This window comes from Clupea harengus, chromosome 18 (genome assembly GCF_900700415.2).
Source record: "Clupea harengus chromosome 18, Ch_v2.0.2, whole genome shotgun sequence".
In the NCBI taxonomy this organism is placed as follows: domain Eukaryota; kingdom Metazoa; phylum Chordata; class Actinopteri; order Clupeiformes; family Clupeidae; genus Clupea; species Clupea harengus.
Genome location: NC_045169.1, coordinates 2223225 through 2240533, shown reverse-complemented (window position 1 = coordinate 2240533; position 17309 = coordinate 2223225). Strand labels below are relative to the sequence as shown.

Sequence of the window (17309 nt, the reverse complement as noted above, 5' to 3'; positions counted from 1 at the left end):
AGCGGCACCCCCCCGCCGGCCTCCACGCTGGCGCCCGCGGCACCGCCGCCCTCCTCGGTGGGCGGTCCGCCCGGCACCATCAGGGACGCCACCAAGCCGCGCGCGCTGCGCTTCACCTGGAGCATGAAGACCACGTCGTCCATGGAGCCCGGCGAGATGATGAAGGAGATCCGCAAGGTGCTGGACGCCAACAGCTGCGAGTACGAGCTGCGCGAGCGCTTCATGCTGCTGTGTGTGGCGGGCAACCCGGCGCGCGACGACTTCGTCCAGTGGGAGATGGAGGTGTGCAAGCTGCCGCGCCTCTCCCTCAACGGCGTGCGCTTCAAGCGGATCTCGGGCACTTCCATCGCTTTCAAGAACATTGCCTCCAAGGTCGCCAACGAGCTCAAGCTGTGAGGGAGGAGCAGGGTGGTGGAGGGAGGTCAGGAAGAGAGGGAGGTGAGGGAGGGAGGGAGGGAGAGATAGAGAGATAGAAAGAGGTTGTTTGATGCCAGGGTGGATAGGAAAGACTGAACAAGGAGGATGTGAAGATGAGTGGAAGATGTGATTAGCACTGCTGTTGCACAGAGAGGTCGAGTGCAGCAGCCTTCTCTGTGGTTATGGTGTGTGAGTAGGTTAAAGACCCCATCTGAAGCAGCAGTCAAAGAAAAAGAATGATTGTGGTGGGTCCTTAAAATCCTTCCAAAAAAAAAAAAAAATCATCCTTTTCCCTGTTCACTTTTTCTTTGAGCCCCTCAGAAATGAATTTGTATATTTTTCCTCATTTCCGCAAATAGTTTTCATTGAGCCCAGGCCTGCGCTTGGGCGGAGAATCACTACATCAGTGTTGTAGGGTGAGTGGGAGGAGGGGATGGAGGGGATGGAGGAGGAGGAGGAGGAGGAGGGGATGGAGGGGATGGAGGAGGAGGAGGTGGTGGTGGTGGTGGGTGTCCCGTACCCTGTGTGTCTTGACTCAGCGAGCCCAGACCTGAGACTCTTCCCCCACCCCCACCCCCACCCCCCCGGGCACCTCATCTGAAGCTCTCGCACAGACTGCCACGTCTCACGGCTGCCAACGTTCTCGTGAGATCTCACGCGTGTGTTGGTGGACATGTCTGTGTCCGTGCAGAGGTCTGTCTGTTCAATCTCTCATCTCTGCTTTAACTGTCCCCCACACACACACACACACACACACACACACACACACACACTCACAAACTCACACACACCACCAGATCGCCAAAACACTCGATCACCTTCAGATTGTGTGAGCACAGGAAGGTGATTTTAGTTTGTCTCTACTTTGTGTTTTTTTTTTCTTTTTCTTTTAGCTCCGTGTCTACTGGGTTTCACTGGATGTTTGGAGTTCAGTGGTTTTTGCCTTTATTTTCTTCTTTTGTTTTTTGATGAATTGAGCAAGAATCAGAATGTATTTCATAGTGTTATGGATGATTGGCAATTGTGGTCTGTTCTTATTCAGAAGCAATTCTTACAGTGATCATTTAGGGGCATTGAGGGGTTGCACCGCCAGCACCTCTGAAGAGAATGTCCGAGGTCGTAAAAAAAAAAAAAAACCCAAAACAAAACGAAAACATCTCCATTTTGCCTCTCTTCGCCTCTCCTCACTTGAAACAAAGACGAGAGGCAGGAGGATCCGCCATCCTTTTAACTCTTGCATCTCCATCGCCGTGTGTGTACAGCTCACAGGCCTTCGCTGGTCACTTGAACTCCCCACCCCATCCTCCAGAAACCCAGGAAACCCCCTCTAAAGGACTTTTGGTGAGTAGAGGGCTCATGACTTGACACTTATCTTCCAGGAGTCCGTGCTGGTCTCCATCTTCTTACGGCCCTCAGCCTTGGGCTCTCCAGCTCCCCAGGAGAAGAAGCTTGTGCTCTGCCTTCCAGTGCTATGGATGCCCAACTGTCATCAGCATTAATGTTGTTGATTATTATTGTTGTTGTTATATCACATTTCGCTGTAATTGTATTTTTATGAAAGAGAATCTGAGGTTGCGCGTGTGTGTGTGCGAGTGAGAGAGAGAGCGAGAAAGAGGGAGTTTGCCACATAAGTGTGTAAGAGAAAGTGAGAAGATTGGGGCGCCCTGCAACCCAAAGACCTGTTTGTCACAGACATATCTATACATACATGATGTGATGAGAATAGTGAGAAGACCACAGTGAAAAGTACCAAGCATCAAGATTAGATCACTTTACTACTGGTCACTTCTTTTGATTTATCTTATTTTTTTGTTTTTTTCTACAATATTTTATTGATCTAGTTTTGGTGTGATCTCGCAGAATAGACAGTATAGACTGGCAGGGACATAAGCACAGAAGAGAGAACGTGAGGTGTGTGTGTGTGTGTGTGTGTGTGTGTGTGCGCGTGCGTGTTTGTGCGTGCGTGTATGTGTGTGTGTGTGACAGAGAAAGAGATGGGTTGTGAATGAGGTTGTGTACGTGTTGAGTTGTCTGGTCATGCATGCTTCATCCTCTACTTCAGAGGTAAAGGGGTAGGTTCAGAATCGACCTGTCAGAGATTATAGTCGGGTGGGGTGGGGGGGGGATGATGATGGATGGGCTACTGGCCTATCAGTCAACAGTTTGGGGGTACCTGTGCACAACTGTATATTTTATATCTTCTCTGATGATGATCTTTCTGTTTTTATTTTCAATACATAATTTTTTTTTTGTTGTACTCTCAAATGATCGTTGTCTATGGTGCTGGGAATCGTATTGTTATATTATTGTTATTAATATTATTTTCTTCAGGGTTGATTTTTATTTCAAAATTTTTCATTGCTGTAATTTTTCAATGATTTCTGTGTCAGACTCTGAAAATGGCAAGGGTGTGAGCGAGAGAGGGGGTGTGAACATGTATACTTTTTTTTTTTGTGCAGAGATGATGGTTATGATCAATTCAATGATAGTAATAAAAACAAATGATACTAAAAAATTAAAACAGGTCGCGTTGATATTGACGCAAAAAAAAAAGAATGTGATTCTCTTCTCTCTTTCATGATGGTCAAATGGAAGGGTCTGTGAAAGTGTGTGGTATGTTCCATCAGAACATTGTCCTGAGTAACTTGAAACGAAATGTCCTCCCAAAAGTTTGGCACCAAATCGACACGTTCGGTTATCTCTCTGTTGTTCAAGTATCTTCATGCTGCATCATTATTAAAACTCCAGCATCTCTGATCTTTATAAGTGTGTGGCAATTATGATTATTAAGGTTATTTCAAATAGTCTGTCTGAAAATATGTTGCAAGACCTTTTTGGGACTGGCGTCAGTAAGACCTTTTGCGGTTTGAGGCTCTCTGGCCTGTGGGGGGGGCTTCTGCAGTGTTTGTCATGTGCACTGGCAGGTTGAGACTACGTAGATGTTTACTTCTCTCATTTCTTTGAGCACTCTAGGTCATGGATGGAACCACATTAGGCTTTAGTCCACTGTTGTGACTAGCAGCTTAAGAATAATAGTATACAAATATATTTTCTCCTCTTCATTGGAGGACCTAGTTAGAATAGTCATTGTTAGACCTTTTTGTAGAACCACCATCGCCCTCGGAATGACCCCTACCCCTGTGCGACAAGATCCAGTAGGAAACTAATGCAAATTCTTTTGGTCCAAAAGTCTACTGCTGATAGTCAACAACAGAGGAACATCTGGAACATTCCCTTCGAGGAGCCACACCTTTTACTCAGAAATCACCCCAATAACTTGATAAATGGACGCCGTCACGTCATCATCATAAGGGGAATCGTGAATTGTAGCGTATTTTAAAGTTCTGTCCGACTACTGGCAGATACTAGCTAGCCACTACTGTTCTTTTCAAATGCATTTGATCATTCTGGTCTGACCGTGTCCCGTTACAATTTTACAAACATGCTAAACCCTCTCGTACGACATTCTTCGACTGTAATGGAGGAATATAAAATCTACGCCCCTTTTCTGAAGTAAAACTGAGGCTTGTGTTTGTCTTTCAACTGACTACATAATGATTTGAGATGTTATACAAATAGGCTAGAATTTGCATCTTAAAGAAACATTAAGAAGCCTTTATTGCCAAAAATAGTTCTAAAAATGATGCAATGTTGACATTCTACACATCTTCTATCCGTTTCAGGCCTTTCATTTGCATTTGTTTAGATTTATGCATCTGTTTTTTTTACAGGTTCACAGAAAACAGCCTTTCCTGAAACAAACACGATGTATAGAATACAAGGGGATATTAAGAAATAGTATTTTCACTATTCCTTCAGAATGGCATGATTTAGGTGGTAAGAAAATCCATGAACAAAATATAATATAAAATAAAAACACACATTTGGCAATTTCTCTTTATTCTAAAACAAACAAAAAAGAAAAGTAAAAAAAGTTTCTCAAAACATTACAAGCAATTCCAGTTTCACATGTAAACAGTCCTCACACAAAGAGTTCAAAAAAGCAGTCTAGAGAACAGGCCAGCTACAACAAGCTGTTTGGCATTTCCATCTGTGGCCATCAGACGGACAGGCAATCTATTAGTGTCTGTGTGTACACAATGAAATCAAGTAGTTTGGGTCATTTTAGTGCTTAGTCATTATAAACTTATGTAACTACTAACTTAAACTACCTATCTGACAATAGCTTCAAAAACCTATTCAAGAAAATATATATTAAAAAAGGAAAAACAAACAGGGACAATTGTATCACTTACAGTATTGTAATTGTAATACTAACAGTACATGGCTCTTCTATGTCGAGTGTCAGTTAACGCACAGGCTCACACACACACACACACACACTTGCCTTTTTCCTGACGACCGACACACTTTGGAACGCTGTGCATGTGTCTCCTTGCAGTACACAGTTCAACACGTTCAACTGTTGCCATAGTGATACGTGGTGGCAATGGTGGGTGGGAGGTCTGCTCAAGCCTGTTGTCATGGTATCCTTCACTTCCATGACTATCCAGTGTATAGCTCTGAAGGCTTGGGTTGTATTGAGGACATTTTGGTTACGAGTTCTGTCTTCTTTGATTGAACAGCTTTGGCAGGGTCACGGAAGGTCCCCAAGACGGTTGGTGCTGAAACTGATAACACCACCTGTGGTTACCATGGAGATAGCTAAGCGAGTGCATGATGTGAGAGGATGGGTTCCTCTCTGCGCGTGAAGGCTGTGAGGAGGAGTCGTTGGCGTCGCTGCGACGATGAGCAGGCCGTGGCTGAGGCCGAGGCCAGTCTCGAAGCAGAACGCGTGTGGAGAATACTAGATGGCGGCGAAGTGGAGGAGAAGGAGTGGTGTGTAACGGAGGGGAAGACGGAAGAGAGAAAAGGAAGAAAAGAGAGGTTTAGTGGAAGATTTAAAGGATTCAGAGGATCTGAAAGAACTCCACTTGCCTGAGTTAGAGCGTGTTTCCGAGTGTATGAATGTGTGTGTTACCATACCATACCCAACACCCCCCCCCCCCCCACCCCCCCCAGCACCTGCCCCGTCACACTGCTAGTGGGCCTGGGGCGGATCCACCTTCATCCCCACCAGAGATGGGGGCAGCTGGCCAGCAGGGGGTGCACCTGAGCCCAGTGAGCTCCGCAGGCCCGCCTGCTGCCCGGAGGAGGCCACCGCCGGGCGGATGAGGGGCGGCGGCGGATGGTTGTGGGGGGTGCGGTTCTGGAGCGGCCTGGTCTGCAGAGGTGGGGGCTGCCGCAGGAGGCTGGGGGGTGCGGAGGGCGGCGCGGGCCGCAGCAGTGGGGGTGGCTGGGTCAGGGGCGGAGGGGTCTTGGTGGGGCCGGAGCTCACGCCGGAGGAGGGGGAGGGGGTGCCCGACTGAGACAGAGGGGAGGCGGTGTCCATCTTCATCTGGGAGGAGAGGGACAGAGATGCATCAATGGACAGGAAGGAAGGACATGACATGACAGACAGAAGGGTTCAGTTCAAGAACATGCAACAGCAGAGACCAATCATGCCTGGATTCCAGATGTTTCATTAATGACTGCATTTAAGTGGGAAACCTGTGTCATTTATTCCCATAGAATATAGTGATGGACCCCGAACCACTCAGAAAATTAAATCCTGCCATAAATATCTTCCCAGGTTATCAAGCAAGTAATGCTCTTTTTTACCTCATATAGTTCTCAGAAGGGGAGAGTCAGAAAGTTAACAATCCGTCGCTGTCTGCTCTGTGCGTAGATTAGAATTCCCTACCACCGGTCATTCCTCTCTCCTCTCCTAGCTGAAGAATGCTGACTGATAATGCTAACTGTACTACCTGCCTAATATAAATGTTATGCCTTTTCCAATACCAGTCAGTAACTTCCTGAGCTTAGGCTTGGGGTGTCTCCCAGCGCGGGCTGCACGCTGAAATAAAACTCAAAATCTTCGACCTTGTCTCCCTGGTCCTTCTTTAAGTGTTTTGGCACTTGACTCAGAATCCATCAATTAAATACCCCTTCACATTGCAATAATTGTGGTTATTCTCAGAAGGGGGGAAAAAACTACTTTGTGAATCATTCTACAGTTCACCCATTCTATGAGGCCAAATGTCAGTTGAAATCATCTCCCAAGACTTTCCATAAATGGTGTTTGTTGTTGTTCATCCCTCTCCATCTATTAACACTCTCCATCTTCCTCTACTCACATCTTCCTCTTCCATTCCTGCGGTCCCGTTCAGCTCCTTCATGGCCTCTGAATTCCCAGCGTTGCCCAGAAGTACTTCCTGTTCGGCCTGCCACTCCCGCAGCACCTCGTCCAGGTTGAAGCGCCGTCGGTAGCTGTTGAAGAACGAGCTCACCTGGGCCACCGTCTTGTTTCCGATCACCTCAGCGATGGCGCCCAGGTCCTTCCCGTAACGGCGGATTGCTGCGGAAGAAAGACCACCAGGCAGGCGGTTACACATTGCTGTCCGGAAGACCTGCTAAATCTGCAACAGGGAAGCGCTCTGGCAAAGACCTGCTAAATCTGCTACAGGGGAGCGCTCTGGCAAAGACCTGCTAAATCTGCTTCAGAGGAGCGCTCTGGCAAAGACCTGCTAAATCTGATACAGCGCTCTGGCAAAGACCTGCTAAATCTGATAAAGCGCTCTGGCAAAGACCTGCTAAATCTGATAAAGCGCTCTGGCAAAGACCTGCTAAATCTGATAAAGCGCTCTGGCAAAGACCTGCTAAATCTGCTTCAGAGGAGCGCTCTGGCAAAGACCTGCTAAATCAGCTTCAGAGGAGCGCTCTGGCAAAGACCTGCTAAATCTGCCTAAGGGGAGCGCTCTGGCTAACCTCTCTTGTCTGCTGTTCAGTTTCTACTGGTTCACCGTCACAGCAGCTTACTAGAATGGATTGTCCAAGACCAGACCACCGCCCTCGAGGCCCACAGTATCTCACTGGTGACAGTGACCTTTTTCATTCCCAGCTTAAGTGGCAGAGGCAGTAATGCTCTGGGCCTTTTAAATCAGTTTGGCCTCTTCCATCAGGGAACTGTGAGTGTGTACCAAGGCCTTCACTGCACAGGGTGACCGCATCAACCCCCGAGGCAGTGGGTTTCACAGGTACTTAAGAGGGAATAGATTACAAACCAGACACTTAACAGAACTCTGTAAGATGATGATGCTGGTGTTTCACACATCTAGGGGTGGGGTGGGGAGGCCCATCTCATGGCCATGAAAGGCTCCTTATGTATCGAAGGGGAAGCCGTCTGCACAGCCTTCTATAGCCACAGAAATGTAGGCCCACTGACGGCTGACTGTAGTCCTGACTGGCCTGACCTTGGCCTGACCTTGGCCAGCACTTTCACCCACTCGCTCCCATCAACATTGAGCCGAAGTGACGAGAGACAGGCTGACTCACCTTGCACCGCCAGGAGCTGCTCTTCCGTGGTCCAGCGCGAGTTGATCTTAGGGTTGGGCTGCAGCGGAGGAGAGAGGAGGATGGGTGTGTGAGGTGTGAGGTTGCGAGTGGTCCACATACAGGGCTGGGTGGGTCTCCACAGCTATGAGAGATCATCTTAGCATCTTACCTCGTTGGGCCTGACGGTGTCGATGCCTTCGTTGAGACCCAGCTTCATGGAGCTGTTCACCTGTTTGATGCTCTGGACCTGCGATGGGAGAGTGGGTTGTGGTTGAGATGGTGAAGTAGGGCTCACTTCAAAAGAGACGGTCTCCAATGGTCTGTTTTTACAGCTTTTGTTAGAGTGGTGGTGAGTTTCAATGACATTTGAGTTGTTGCTTTTTCTTGTCCTCCACACGTGTCCTCTACTACAGCATACACAAGTGCACCATGGGAACCAGCATCACAGGCTTATCCATACCAGCAGGAGCGAGACTGGAATGTGTGTTTTCACTGACCATCAACTACTCAAGGGCATCCCCTTTAGAAGACACCCTCTCAGACTTGAAAAAAAACCTACTGCAACTTCAAGTCCTGCCAAATAAAAATCTGCTTCGTCAATGATGGTAGATCTTTCTACCACAACTATCCTCTCCTCTCAAGCTCTGTAATTCTCCATTGTGAGAGGGTCAGGTCAATACATTATCCCACAGGTGCTTGGAAAAATACTCTTGAGCACGTTGTGAATTTGCTCCAGAAGTCTATTCCCCTGAAGTACACTAGGGGTCACTTGTCTTCTACCCAGAGCACCACTGTACCCCTAGATCCTGCTTCCTGACTTGGAGGGCAGTTACCTCAGTGGGGTTATTATTTCACCCACAGTATGTACAAGTACTCCTATGAGAGACCATGGCAACCTTACAGAACAGATGGCACTTACTGTTAGAAAGAGGCATGCAGATTTCATTTTAGCATTTGTGTCCAGTGATTAAACTGAATACTGTAATGGCCTCAACACAGGCAGGTTTTAGCCAAGAGTCCACTGAGGATGTCAGGGTCACATAGTTAAATAACCTCTAATGTGCTTAAGATTAAACTGACAGCAAACTGGTAAGACTTTGCATCCAGTCCAGGATTGTCAACATGACACACATGGCTCATATCAACCTTCAAACAACGACTCACAGATCATTCTCAATCCCTGCAACAGAAAAAAAACACTATACTTATTCTGAAAACGTGTAGTTCTTTTTGGTTAATAAGATCCTAACTGTATTTGTGTACCTGTCTTTTAAGGGACACGAGCAGCATGTCCAGTTGCCGGTTGGACACGACTCCTGTTTCTGAGGATGCAGAGAGGCTGAGCAGGTCCTCCTTCTCCAAGTGCATACCCTTTGGGGGGCGCCGACGGGCTCTGAGGGGATGGTGCCGGTACTGAGACCCCTGGTTCTCCTTCCGGATAGGGCCTGATCGCCCAGAACCCCACTCCCCGGGACCTACCAAGTTCTGCTTTGCCGTCTGTGTTGAAAGAAACATGGACACATATTAGCAAGGACCCCAAACACCTATATTGATTAATCTCCAAACACCGATATTGATTCAACCCCAAACACCTATATTGATTAAACCCCTAACACTTAGTGTTTTGTACAAGACTCCAAAATGTTGCCAAGGATATTCACAAAGTGTTGCCCTCCAGTGTTGTATGTTGTGCCTTGGTGGGTACTTTAAGGCCCTGGAGAACTGCCTTTCAATCCAAGCGCAAGACAGACAGACTCTCCGAATCATTTATCCATGGAAAAGTTAAGACAAATGCAATGACAACAGACATTATAAAACCACTTCATTAAGAGCAAAATCTACATGCTAGATGACTAATGTTTCTCCAAACATTCCAAAAACATTCCAACAGTCAAGAGTTTGAGCGCACCTCTTTCTTTGCTTCGACCTCGAAGTCGCTGTCGCTCCCAGCCTCTGCTTCCTCGATCTCATCGTGGCTAAAAAGAATAATTATGATCAGGAGTCAAGTAACTTAACACCGGTTTGCAACATTGTCTTTCACGCCGTATCTTGGGATTACACACTGAGTTCTCTCACCTGTCATCCTTCTCTCTCTTGGTGACAAGCCTGCGAGCCTGTCTGTCCATGACACTGGTCCGAGTCCTAGTCTTCTTCCAGGAGTAGTAGTATCTCACCAAGCTAGAGACCAGCTTATCTGGCAACTGAAACACAGGACACACAAACAGAGGCATTCACTAGAGGAGCGAAACAAACACATCTTACTGAATAACAAAACATGCACACCAGCTCCCTCTACACGACCCTTCTCACAAACTTATGTCCTTCAACATAATAATCTCTCCTGTTACTTCAGCATACTAATCTCTGTTACTTATGTCCTTCAACATACTAATGTCCTTCAGCATACTAATCTCATACTAATCTCTCCTGTTACTAATGTCCTTCAACATACTTATGTCCTTCAGCATACTAATCTCTACTGTTACTTATGTCCTTCAACATACTAATCTCTGTTACTTATGTCCTTTAGCATACTAATCTCATACTAATCTCTCCTGTTACTAATGTCCTTCAACATACTTATGTCCTTCAGCATACTAATCTCTCCTGTTACTAATGTCCTTCAACATACTTATGTCCTTCAGCATACTAATCTCATACTAATCTCTCCTGTTACTTATGTCCTTCAGCATACTAATCTCTCCTGTTACTAATGTCCTTCAACATACTAATCTCTACTGTTACTAATGTCCTTCAACATACTTATGTCCTTCAGCATACTAATCTCATACTAATCTCTCCTGTTACTTATGTCCTTCAGCATACTAATCTCTCCTGTTAGGTGGTAGAGCAGATTTATGTCCTTCAACATGCTAATCTCTACTGTTAGGCGGTAGAGCAGACATAGGTGTGTGTGTGTGTGTGTGAGTCTTCCACAGAGGCTACTGGGGTTGAGGGGTGTGTGTGTGTGTGTCAGTCTTACACAGACGCTACTGGGGTTGAGGGGGATGTGTGTGTCAGTCTTCCACAGACGCTCCAGGGGTTGAGGGGTGTGTGTGTGTGTGTGTGTGTGTGTGTCAGTCTTCCACAGACGCTCCAGGGGTTGAGGGGTGTGTGTGTGTATGTGTGTGTGTGTGTGTGTGTGTGTGTGTCAGTCTTCCACAGACACTACTGGGGTTGAGGGGTGTGTGTGTGTGTGTGTGTGTGTGTGTCAGTCTTCCACAGACACTACTGGGGTTGAGGGGTGTGTGTGTGTGTCAGTGTTACACAGACGCTACTGGGGTTGAGGGGGATGTTCTCACCATTTGCTGGATGCGGTGGAAGCTCTTGCCATGGAAGCTGAAGGCCTGCTCAAACAGCACCTTGTCCTCCACGGTCCACTCCTCTGGGAAGGGGGTGAAGTTGGCCAGGTCAGCCAGTGACTTTTCCACATCGTGCTTGTGCCACAGGAGCATGCCCAGAGCCTACAGTGGAGAGGGAGAGGAGAGGGAGAAAGGGAAGGATGGAGCTCAAGCTGAAGTCTATTTGGAACAACCTACATAATTACTACCATACTGACCATTGCATTTTTAAGCAGTTCAACTTTTCAACTGGTGTCACCCAAAATGTATGCACTTGTATTGTCATAGCAATGCAGAGTGGGTATATAGAGAAGGCTCAAAGTTAGCTAAACTCAACTGGCAAAAAGTAGCTAAATGAAGCTCCACTAGCCACACTGGCCTGAAGTCAGTTAGAGTCATGGTGAAGCGCACCTGTTCCATGTTATATCCATGCTTTTCCTTCGCCATCACAATATATTCATCCACTGAGGGGAAGAAAGAGATATTTGGTGTTACACATACATTTAAACACATCTGTGAAGCAAATCTGTGTGTGTGTGTGTGTGTGTGTGTGTGTGTGTGTCTGTCTGTCTATCTGTGTGTGTGTGTGTGTGTGTGTGTGTGTGTGCGTGTTCTTCAAATTGTATAGCATAAGACTAGCATTAAAGCTGCAATGGAATTAGTTTATTTTCTTACACATAGCACCAGACACCAGGCTGTGGGGAGACCAGACCAGCATACTCCTCTCGTCCTTCTCTGCATATCGCGTAGTGCTATCTGTTAATGTGAACAAAAAAACACCTGATATAACCTGGATATAAACACACTATTCTCTCCAACGGGTCATTTTTGCTCATTCTGTACATAATCGAGAGTGAAAGACATCTTAACAGATCCTGTTAACAGTGGTGATTAAAAAAAGATCTACACAGTTGAGTCTGTGTGCGACACCGACGCTACTCATTATCTGGTCGGACTTTACAAGTTGAGTCGCGTGTCCAAAGCTGAAACCAAACTCGTACCTGGTTTGAACTCTGGGATCTGGGCCTGATAGTCCCCACCCACTCGGATCATACTGTCTGTTGGAGTGAAATGAGAGATAGAAAGAAAGAGCTCTGTGACATGAGACATGAAAAACATTCCCATTGTTTGTCCTCCCCGATGAAGCTCAAGGGATCAGGTGGATGGATCATGAGAGTGGACATGCAACAGATCAGGTGGAAGGATCATGAGAGTGGACATTCTGTTCATACACAGGAAAAGACATTTCCTTATGCTAGTAATGCAATTATGAACATGAGTGTGAGAGAGCAAACCAACCACAATAATACAAATAAAAAAGAACACAAGAAAGGTTTGTGTGTTTGAGTGTGTGTACTACGTCCATACCATGAGCATGCTCTTCATCGCTGCTCTCTTCTTCAGAATGATGGCTGTTGCCGTTGGTGATCGTTTTGGCCCTGCTTCGGGACAGAACCCCCGACCCGGAGCGTTCCATCACGGAGGGCATGCCTGAAAAAGAGAGAGAGTCACGTCAGTCCCCTACACCACCACCGTATCAGAGCACAGCAACAGAGCATTCAGAAAGTAGTCCGATTCACTTTTACACTTTTTGTTATGTTGCAGGCTTATGCAAAAATAATTTTCAATTTATTTTTGCCCTCATCAGTCTACACCCAATACCCCCATGATGACAAAGTGAAATCAGGATTTTAGAATGTTTGGCAAATGTATTAAGACGGAAACACTGAAATCACATTGACATAAGAACTCAGACCCTTTGCTGTGACACCAACTCTTTTGATCATCGTTGAGGTGTTTCTACACCTTGATTGGAATCCACCTGTGGTAAATTTAATGGATTAGACATGATTTGGAGAGGCACACACCTGTCCATATAAGTTCTCACAGCTGACAATACATATCAGAACAACAACCAAGCCAATAAGGGCGAAGGAACCGCCTGCAGAGGCGATTGAAGACTGAACTGTGGCGAGGCACTGCATTGAAGGTTCCCAAGAGCACAATGGCCTCCATAATTCTCCATAATAGAAGAGGTTTGAAACAACCAGGACTCTTTCTAGAGCTGGCCATCCGGCCAAACTGAGTAATCGGGGAGAAGGGGTGACCCTTGATGAGAGGGGGGACAAAGAACCTGATCACTCTGGCTGAGCTTCCGAGATCCTGTGTGGAGATGGAAGAAACCTCCAGAACCATCACTACCACTCCACCGGTCTGGGCTTTATGGCAGAGTGGAAAGACTGAAGCCTCTCCTCATTGAAAAACACAGGAAAGCCTGTTTGGAGTTAGTTTTTTTTTTTTTTAAAGCACCTAAAGGACTCCAAGACTGTGAGAAACGAGATTCTCTGGTCTGATGAAACAAAGATTGAACTGTTTGGCCTCAATTCTAAGCGTCATGTTGGGAGGAACTCAGGCACTTCTCATCACCTGCCCAACCTCATCCCTAACGGTGAAGCATGGTGGCGGCACCTTGATGCTGTTGGGGTGGTTTTTTTCAGTGACACGGACAGGGCGACTGGTCAAGGATGAGGGAAAGCTGAATAGAGCAAAGTATCTTTAACGATATCTTTAAGGAAAACCTGGTCCAGAGTGCTCAGGACCTCAGACTAGGCCAAAGGTATACCCTCCAACAGGGACAATGACCCATACAGTCAAGACAATGCAGAGGTGGCTCAGGGTAGACTCTGTACATGTCTGAGTGGCCCAGCCAGAGCCCTGACTTGAACCCAACTGAACATCTCTGAAAAGACCTGACTGTGGGCTCTCTGTCCCCGGCCCCCAGCCAACCTGACCGTATTAGAGAGGATCTGCATACATGAATGAATGAATGGCAGAAAATCCCCAATTGACAAGAGGCATGCGAAGCTTGTTGCATCATACCCAAAAAGACTGGGCTGTAATTGCTGCCAAAGGTGCTACAACTAAGTACTGGGTAAAGGGTGTGATCTGGTTTTAGTTGTGTGTTTGTTTGTTTTTTTGGATTGTAAAAGTGTCTAAAATCCTGTTTTCCCTGTGTGAATTCAACCAATTGTGTTGACAAAAAGGCTGCAAAAGGTGAAAGTGTCAGTACTTTCTGAATGCACTGTAAGTTTAGTAATCAGGTAGAAATGTAACTGTAAATCCCACCAGACAAAAAGAATAAGATGCTACAGTATTTCACAATTGTCTTTTAAAATACAAATATACACCTGTTTTAACTTAAATACATCATGAGCTGCATGAGAAAGCAAAACAATAAATCGCTCCCGTGCCTCATGGTTTGAAAAACATTTCAGCTACACATCTACAACATACAATTTCAATACTTAAACTAGAATGTCAATTTAATGGATAAGAGCAACCCCAAACTGGAAAGAATACAGCTTATGTTTCCTCAAGAGAGGCAACAAACATTGGCCGTGGAAGTGCAATTTGTGTGATCGCCATCAGGCGTCAATCTTGACAGTTGGATTAGTCATGGCAAGTTGTTAGAACTTACGTCTATCATAGACTATTGGCACTTTACAAGACAACCCTCCCTATGCGAATATCTAAAGAAACAGTCAAGATGTCCTTACTTCCCAGTTACACCACCTTGCTCTTTAACTCTTGCACTACACAACTTCATGCACTACCAGCTTCTCTCCTGTCCGTCGTTGTCCAATTAACAATGAGCGAGCACCCTTTGTTTGGAGTAGGCCTATGCCACACAAAGTAACGGAGACTGCGCTTTTGACAGAAATCCTTCAAATTGTCAAACTTACTTATCAAACGTGTTCAGTTTGTGGCTAAAACAGAGTTTATTCATATTTTGCGCATTCAGGACATACTGACATATCCTGCTCCTTCCAGCTAACAATGGACTCAATACCCCCAACAGTCGGTTATCAGCGCATTATCCAGCCTGTGATGCTTTACCAGTGGTGGGTAGGCAATGCATTATTTAGGCTAACCTCGTCACCTTTCTCTTACGTGAAAAAGTGATGCCAGCATTTTAGGCTCCTTAGGTCATACAAGTAATCAACCGACAAGATTAGTCTACAAGATATTCGTGAACTTCTACACTTTGTAACGATTCACGATTTTTGAATTGATTAGGCTACAAAAACTTTGAGTTTATCAATTCAGGACTGTATTATTTTTAAATATAAGTCTTCGACTGATGAGGACACGCGACAATTAGAATAGTTTACAGAGGAGCCAACTTCTAATAGAACACTTCCCAGTTCTATTCGAAATTACTAAACATGTGGGAATACTACTGAGTCTCATTATATTAACCCACCTCAAAGCAGAGAACGCGAGATTGTCCAAATAAATCGAGGTTCTAGAGCTCCCCATAAATTCTAGGATATGCCACTTTGCTCACTTTAAAACTTATTGATAGTCTAAAACTGCCTAGAAGTGCCTCCCATTCAATTTCCATTCATCAATTTCTCTGCCATCGATAGAATTTTTGGGGGAATATACATATATAAATACCGAAGACACACTCAAATCAACGTGGGTTCGAACCTAACCGGCGGATGGCTACACATCAATTACTAAATGGGTTTCTTTAGAAAATAAATCACAATTTCCATCTCCTTACTTCTTCTTGTTTCTTATTCTTACAAGTCACAGTCCTTTTGTGTGTAGCCACACTTGCGTCCTCCAATTCCAGTTGTTGGCTAGCTGTCGTTGAACATTTGTAGTTGGAAGCCGGGATAGCTCACTAGCTTGCAGTCTCTATGGATATTTCCCTGAAAAACACTTAAGTGTTTAATCTCAGGGCAGAAATGGTCTGCCACACCAAAAACTGAGATCGCCCAGTGAAAATTATTTAAACGCGAACTTATTTAATCGGTTCCAATTCACGCGTCCCGGTACGCAACAATAGAAGCTCCAACACAGAGCTCACCCGTGTGTGAGTGCCGAATAACACCCTGCAATCGTGCGGAGATTCCGCCACTGTCTCTTGCTCATCTCTCACAAACTTCGGCGTCCAAAAAATAGTCCCTTGTGATATTTCATAGATGGAACATTATTTTTGCAGAAATATTTCTGGCTGAACAAGATTAGGCCTGTCACACCATACTTCGAATGTCTTGTATTTTAGGATGAGAAAACAGGATCTCATGTGAACATGGTTGGCTACCCCATTTTCTATGTAGCAAGGTAAGCTACATATAAGCTGCAATGTACCGTTGGTGGGCTAAAGAGTGCTACACACATTTTCATGACTTAACATGTGATATCTGCTTTATCAACGATATACCCTGCTATACATCATTTAGGCCAGGGGGTCCTTTCCGGTGTGTGCGGATGGATTCGTCAGATGTGCATTGTGGTGCTGGGGTCGTCCAGACTTCTGATCTATGCAAGTTGAAAAAAGCGAAAGGCGAATGTTAACGAATTTGGTACAGGCGACAATCTACTCGTCTATAAATGCATTACTTTAAACCATTTACCCTTATTTACCACAGAAAAAGAAATGCTCGACCATTCATTATTCGTTATGAACAGAGTAACTGATTTCATGATGGGCTACATGTGATGTTTGGCGGTGTGATGCCAGTAGAGCAGAATGGCCTGATGAGATTCAGAGTAGGGATGAGGAGATCTTTGCAAACGTATATTCAATACACTGGCAGATGGGCAGACTCATCGTGTGTTTGTGTGTGTGTGTGTGTGTGTGTGTGTTCTACACAATATTCAGCTACTGAGAAGGGTTTGTAAAGATCTCAGGCTGACATTCTAGCACTTGTAGCACAGGACTCCTCCCATATGCCTCCTTTTTGCATCCCTTTTTATATAATCCTTAACGAGTAAGTTAATTACCTCTCACATCCACACTTCGTTTACCATCCCCATCTCTCCATATTTATGTGTAAGCCCCGTCAGTTCCTCTCCTCGCTCTCAATTCTTCTACTATTCTCTTATTTCAGAGGTCCTCTCCCTCCTTTAATGTATGTGTTAGTCGGCCCCTATAATATCACTTTTATTGGAGGCTTGACGATCGATGGCTCTCCTGTACGGAAGCGATCCACATGGGGAGCCTGTTGTATATCTCGGGGAGATATAATGTGGAGACGCGGATGCTCATAAAGGGAGGAGACTTGCAACTTCCACGATGATTAACCTGTCTCAGAAGGCCTAATCTCTCTATAAAATAGGACATTACTAAAGGACACGAAGTAGGCCAGTGTCCTCAGATCA

General features: G+C 45.6%; 2 protein-coding genes across 9 annotated transcripts in view; one reads left to right on the top strand and one right to left on the bottom strand.

Moving 5' to 3' along the window:
- Positions 1-851, top strand: part of mark2b (MAP/microtubule affinity-regulating kinase 2b) — a 43509-nt gene extending 42658 nt beyond the window's left edge. For all 6 annotated transcript variants that reach the window (XM_031585569.2, XM_031585568.2, XM_031585565.2 and 3 more), the window contains one exon: positions 1-851. This exon is cut by the window's left edge and continues 139 nt beyond it. In XM_031585569.2, the coding sequence (XP_031441429.1) occupies positions 1-396 (396 nt within the window). In that variant the 3' untranslated portion in view covers positions 397-851.
- A 4584-nt stretch (positions 852-5435) lies between these two features.
- rcor2 (REST corepressor 2) lies at positions 5436-16739 on the bottom strand. 3 transcript variants are annotated; one of them, XM_031584643.2, is made up of 15 exons: positions 16012-16739; positions 15703-15853; positions 12889-12954; positions 12501-12623; positions 12134-12190; positions 11808-11888; positions 11544-11596; positions 11094-11255; positions 9868-9992; positions 9701-9767; positions 9055-9288; positions 7961-8038; positions 7792-7849; positions 6594-6814; positions 5436-5815 (listed from the first exon to the last, which is right to left on the bottom strand). In XM_031584643.2, exons 3-15 carry the CDS (start codon positions 12917-12919, stop codon positions 5459-5461), a joined length of 1647 nt encoding a protein of 548 aa, XP_031440503.1. In that variant the 5' UTR covers positions 12920-12954; positions 15703-15853; positions 16012-16739; the 3' UTR covers positions 5436-5458. The 3 variants fall into 3 exon arrangements, with proteins under 3 accessions (XP_031440503.1, XP_012677622.2, XP_031440504.1); XM_012822168.3 differs by having other exon boundaries at positions 15703-16739; XM_031584644.2 differs by lacking the exon at positions 12889-12954 and having other exon boundaries at positions 15703-16738.
- Positions 16740-17309: the final 570 nt, after the last annotated feature.

Excerpts from the sequence above, each read along its gene's own strand:
- rcor2 (XM_012822168.3), bottom strand. The coding sequence starts at position 12,919 with ATGATCAAAAGAGTTGGTGTCACAGCAAAGG. Across the intron at positions 9,993-11,093 it reads TCCACCGCATCCAGCAAATG|TTGCCAGATAAGCTGGTCTC; the intron begins GTGAGAACATCC and ends CCTGTGTTTCAG. Across the intron at positions 7,850-7,960 it reads ACACCGTCAGGCCCAACGAG|CCCAACCCTAAGATCAACTC; the intron begins GTAAGATGCTAA and ends CCTCCGCTGCAG.